We start from the raw sequence: 2,927 nt of genomic DNA, 5'->3' as shown, positions 1-2,927 counted from the left end.
ATATAAAAAAATTATAATTATTGTTGTTAGTGATACATAAACTGGGAACATTTACAAACCTGGTTTGTAAAACGTTTGTTGGTATATATCTTTATGAAAATGCACACCAAATTGCTTAGATTGATGAGGAAGCCCGACTTAGCCATACCGGATTAACTTGCTTTGTGTGCACAGGGAAATTCCAGCATAACTTAATTAATCATCAAACCTACTTGATCAAATTAAGAGTTAATGATTAAAAATTAATTTTTTAACCGCGGTTACGATTAACTGTTTAGCCAGATTAAAATTAATCATGGCTAACTGTAATCAGTTTGAATTTAATCGAATTAACTAATTAAAACATCAATCGATTAATGCCATCATTGATTTNAATTTGTATGGGAGGGGCCTTGAGTTATCGGACTTACTTTCAGTCTAAGACCATCCTTCCGAAATCCGTAGTAAGTGTACTAAATTTCGTTCTGATCGGAAACCGGTTAAGGAAGTAGCCTATTTTTCAATCCAGGTCATAAGCCATCTTTGAACAAAGTTTCATTTTCAAACAGGTGGCAATTCTTAAAAAAAGTAGCCTATTTTCCAGTCTAGGTCATAGCTATCTGTGTGCAAACTTTCATGCAAATCAGTTTAGTCATTTACGCGTATTAACTTAATTAAACTTTCCTAATACCTGATAACTCTTAAAATAGTAGCCTATTCTCCAACATAGGTCATAAGCTATCTCTGTGCGAAATGTCATGCAAATCTGTTCAGTCGTTTCCGCGTATTAATGTAATTAAAACTTTTTTAACAGGTGGCAACTATTCCAAAAAATTAGCCTATTTTCCACTGTACGTCATAAGCTATCTGCTTGCAAACTTTCATGTTCCGTGTCCGTTTCCGTTCAGACTTTTCCGCGCATTAATATAATTAAACTTTTTAGCAGGTGGTAACACTTAAAAAAAAGTAGCCTATTTTTTAACCTGGCTCATAAGCTATCTGTGTGAAGACTTCCATGCAAATCAGTTCGCTCATTTCCGCGTATTAATTAAATTAACCATTTCTAACAGGTGGTAACTCATAAAAAAGTAGCCTACTTTCTAACCTAGGTCATAAGCTATCTGTGTGCAAAATTTCATGCAAATCCGTTAAGTCGTATCCGCATATTAAATAAATTAAACTTTTTTAACAGGTGGAAACTCTTAAAACAAAAGCCGATTAACCAATCTGGCCCATAAGCTATCTGCGTACCAAATTCCATGCACATCCGCTCAGTCGTTTCCGCGTGATGATTTCCCAAACATCCAAACATACAAAATATCACATTTATAATATATTTTGAAATTGTGGAAATTATCGATGGTCAAAATTAAGAGAAATATGTTTTTTTCTTTTAATTTTACCCGATAAAAAGTCCCAACAAGTCAAGTCCGACAATAGATAATTATATACCATTTTAAAGGAATATATATCTTCTTCTCAGATCATATTCGATCTTTGAAATCGAATCAAAAATAGTCATGCATGTACAAAAAGACCTTTAAAAAAACTATAAAAATAGGCAATAATATTTGTCATTAAAATGAATAAAATTAGGGGTAGAGTCTTGAAATTTCCAAAAAAAAAACATTTTCGATGGGCACCCTAATGTACATATTTATTTTTTTCGCGTACCAGTTTTATGCTTCTGAGCCTAGGTTTTTAGAATTTCGGGATCTCTCTTTATCAAACTGAAAAAACCATGCTACATACTAAATACATCCCTTGTGTAGATAACTGTGAGTAAAAATAAGTGATTCTTTCTCTTTCATGGATTCTCTATTTTTTCACATTTTGCTGGATTCTATATACTTCGACAGGTTTTCCAGAATTAATAAGTCTTGAAGTGAGTTTAAAGAAGAGACACATAACTCTGTGCCTCCTTGCACATGCTTATACTCATTGAGTCCTACTTTTTCGAATAATAACCAAATTTATCATATGAAAATGTAGTTTTCTTGGTTTAACTATTTATTAAAGTGATCCTCGTATTTAACACCTCCAAAAGTTGATGTGCTCTTTTTCGTTTGAACTCATTAGTAATTACCTCTTTTGCATTGTTAGAGAACGTCGGACTGTTGCAAACTTCCATACTCTATAACCAGTAATTGTGTTCAGAACAAAAATTGTGGCAAATGGCAAAGCGAAGACCACCAGTGTGTCAAAGTAGTTCATCAAAGTCATAAAATGCTGCAACGAAAAAATATATTTACAATTATGAGTCAACTATGTATGAGCAAATGGGACAATTTTAGAATATCGCTGAGGTTGATGTTGTTAGAACATCCAAATGTGCAAAAGTATTTTTTTGCTCCGTCCATTTTCGAATAGACCTTGTCTTAAAAATAAGATCTGCATTATAAAATAAGTATCCCTAGTGGAAAATGGCATACCTGGATATTAAAAAAAAAATTAACTTAATTGTTGGAGGGAGAAAAAAGTTAAATTTCGCAGGCCTGTGTTATTAAATTATAGAGTGATTTAAGAAACATTTTTTTAAAGATATAAATTTTCATAAAGGGTCCTAAATTTAAGAAAAAATAACTTTTTATACCATTCATGAAAATGAAATGGTATATTACTTACGTATGAAAGTTTGTTAGTGTCAGAAGAAGAATATACCTATGGATTTTTTTACAAACCAAAATCTGATAAAATAGATTTTGTTTATACGACTGTTTAATCGACTAATAACACCAAGGCCTAAAGATATGCAAGTTTGTACATACAAGCATGTGCAAAGCTGTATTTGCAAAAATGTCATATTAAAAATTATTGGTGCATATGCACTTCTGAACTGCCGCAGAGCAAAACCTACTAAAGTAGTTAATTGCTGGCCTCCAAATCTTGCTCAACTTGCTTGATGCATCACCCCATAATACTCAACAATCTACTAGCTTGATGCATCA

At 32.3% G+C, this 2,927-nt stretch overlaps 1 protein-coding gene across 1 annotated transcript in view; it reads right to left on the bottom strand.

Moving 5' to 3' along the window:
• CNMaR (G-protein coupled receptor) overlaps window positions 1-2,927 on the bottom strand; it is a gene marked incomplete at its 3' end in the record, with an annotated part of 27,261 nt that overhangs the window by 21,772 nt on the left and 2,562 nt on the right. Inside the window, exon 3 of the mRNA XM_017623207.1 lies at window positions 2,066-2,208. Within this exon, the coding sequence (XP_017478696.1) occupies window positions 2,066-2,208 (143 nt within the window). The remainder of the gene's footprint in view (window positions 1-2,065; window positions 2,209-2,927) is intronic.

This window comes from Rhagoletis zephyria, unplaced genomic scaffold (genome assembly GCF_001687245.7).
Source record: "Rhagoletis zephyria isolate East Lansing unplaced genomic scaffold, Rhagoletis_zephyria_1.1 Rzeph_scaffold_03091, whole genome shotgun sequence".
Classification (NCBI taxonomy): domain Eukaryota; kingdom Metazoa; phylum Arthropoda; class Insecta; order Diptera; family Tephritidae; genus Rhagoletis; species Rhagoletis zephyria.
The sequence above is the reverse complement of the archived record's forward strand: the minus strand, read 5'-3'. Positions and strand labels throughout refer to the sequence as shown.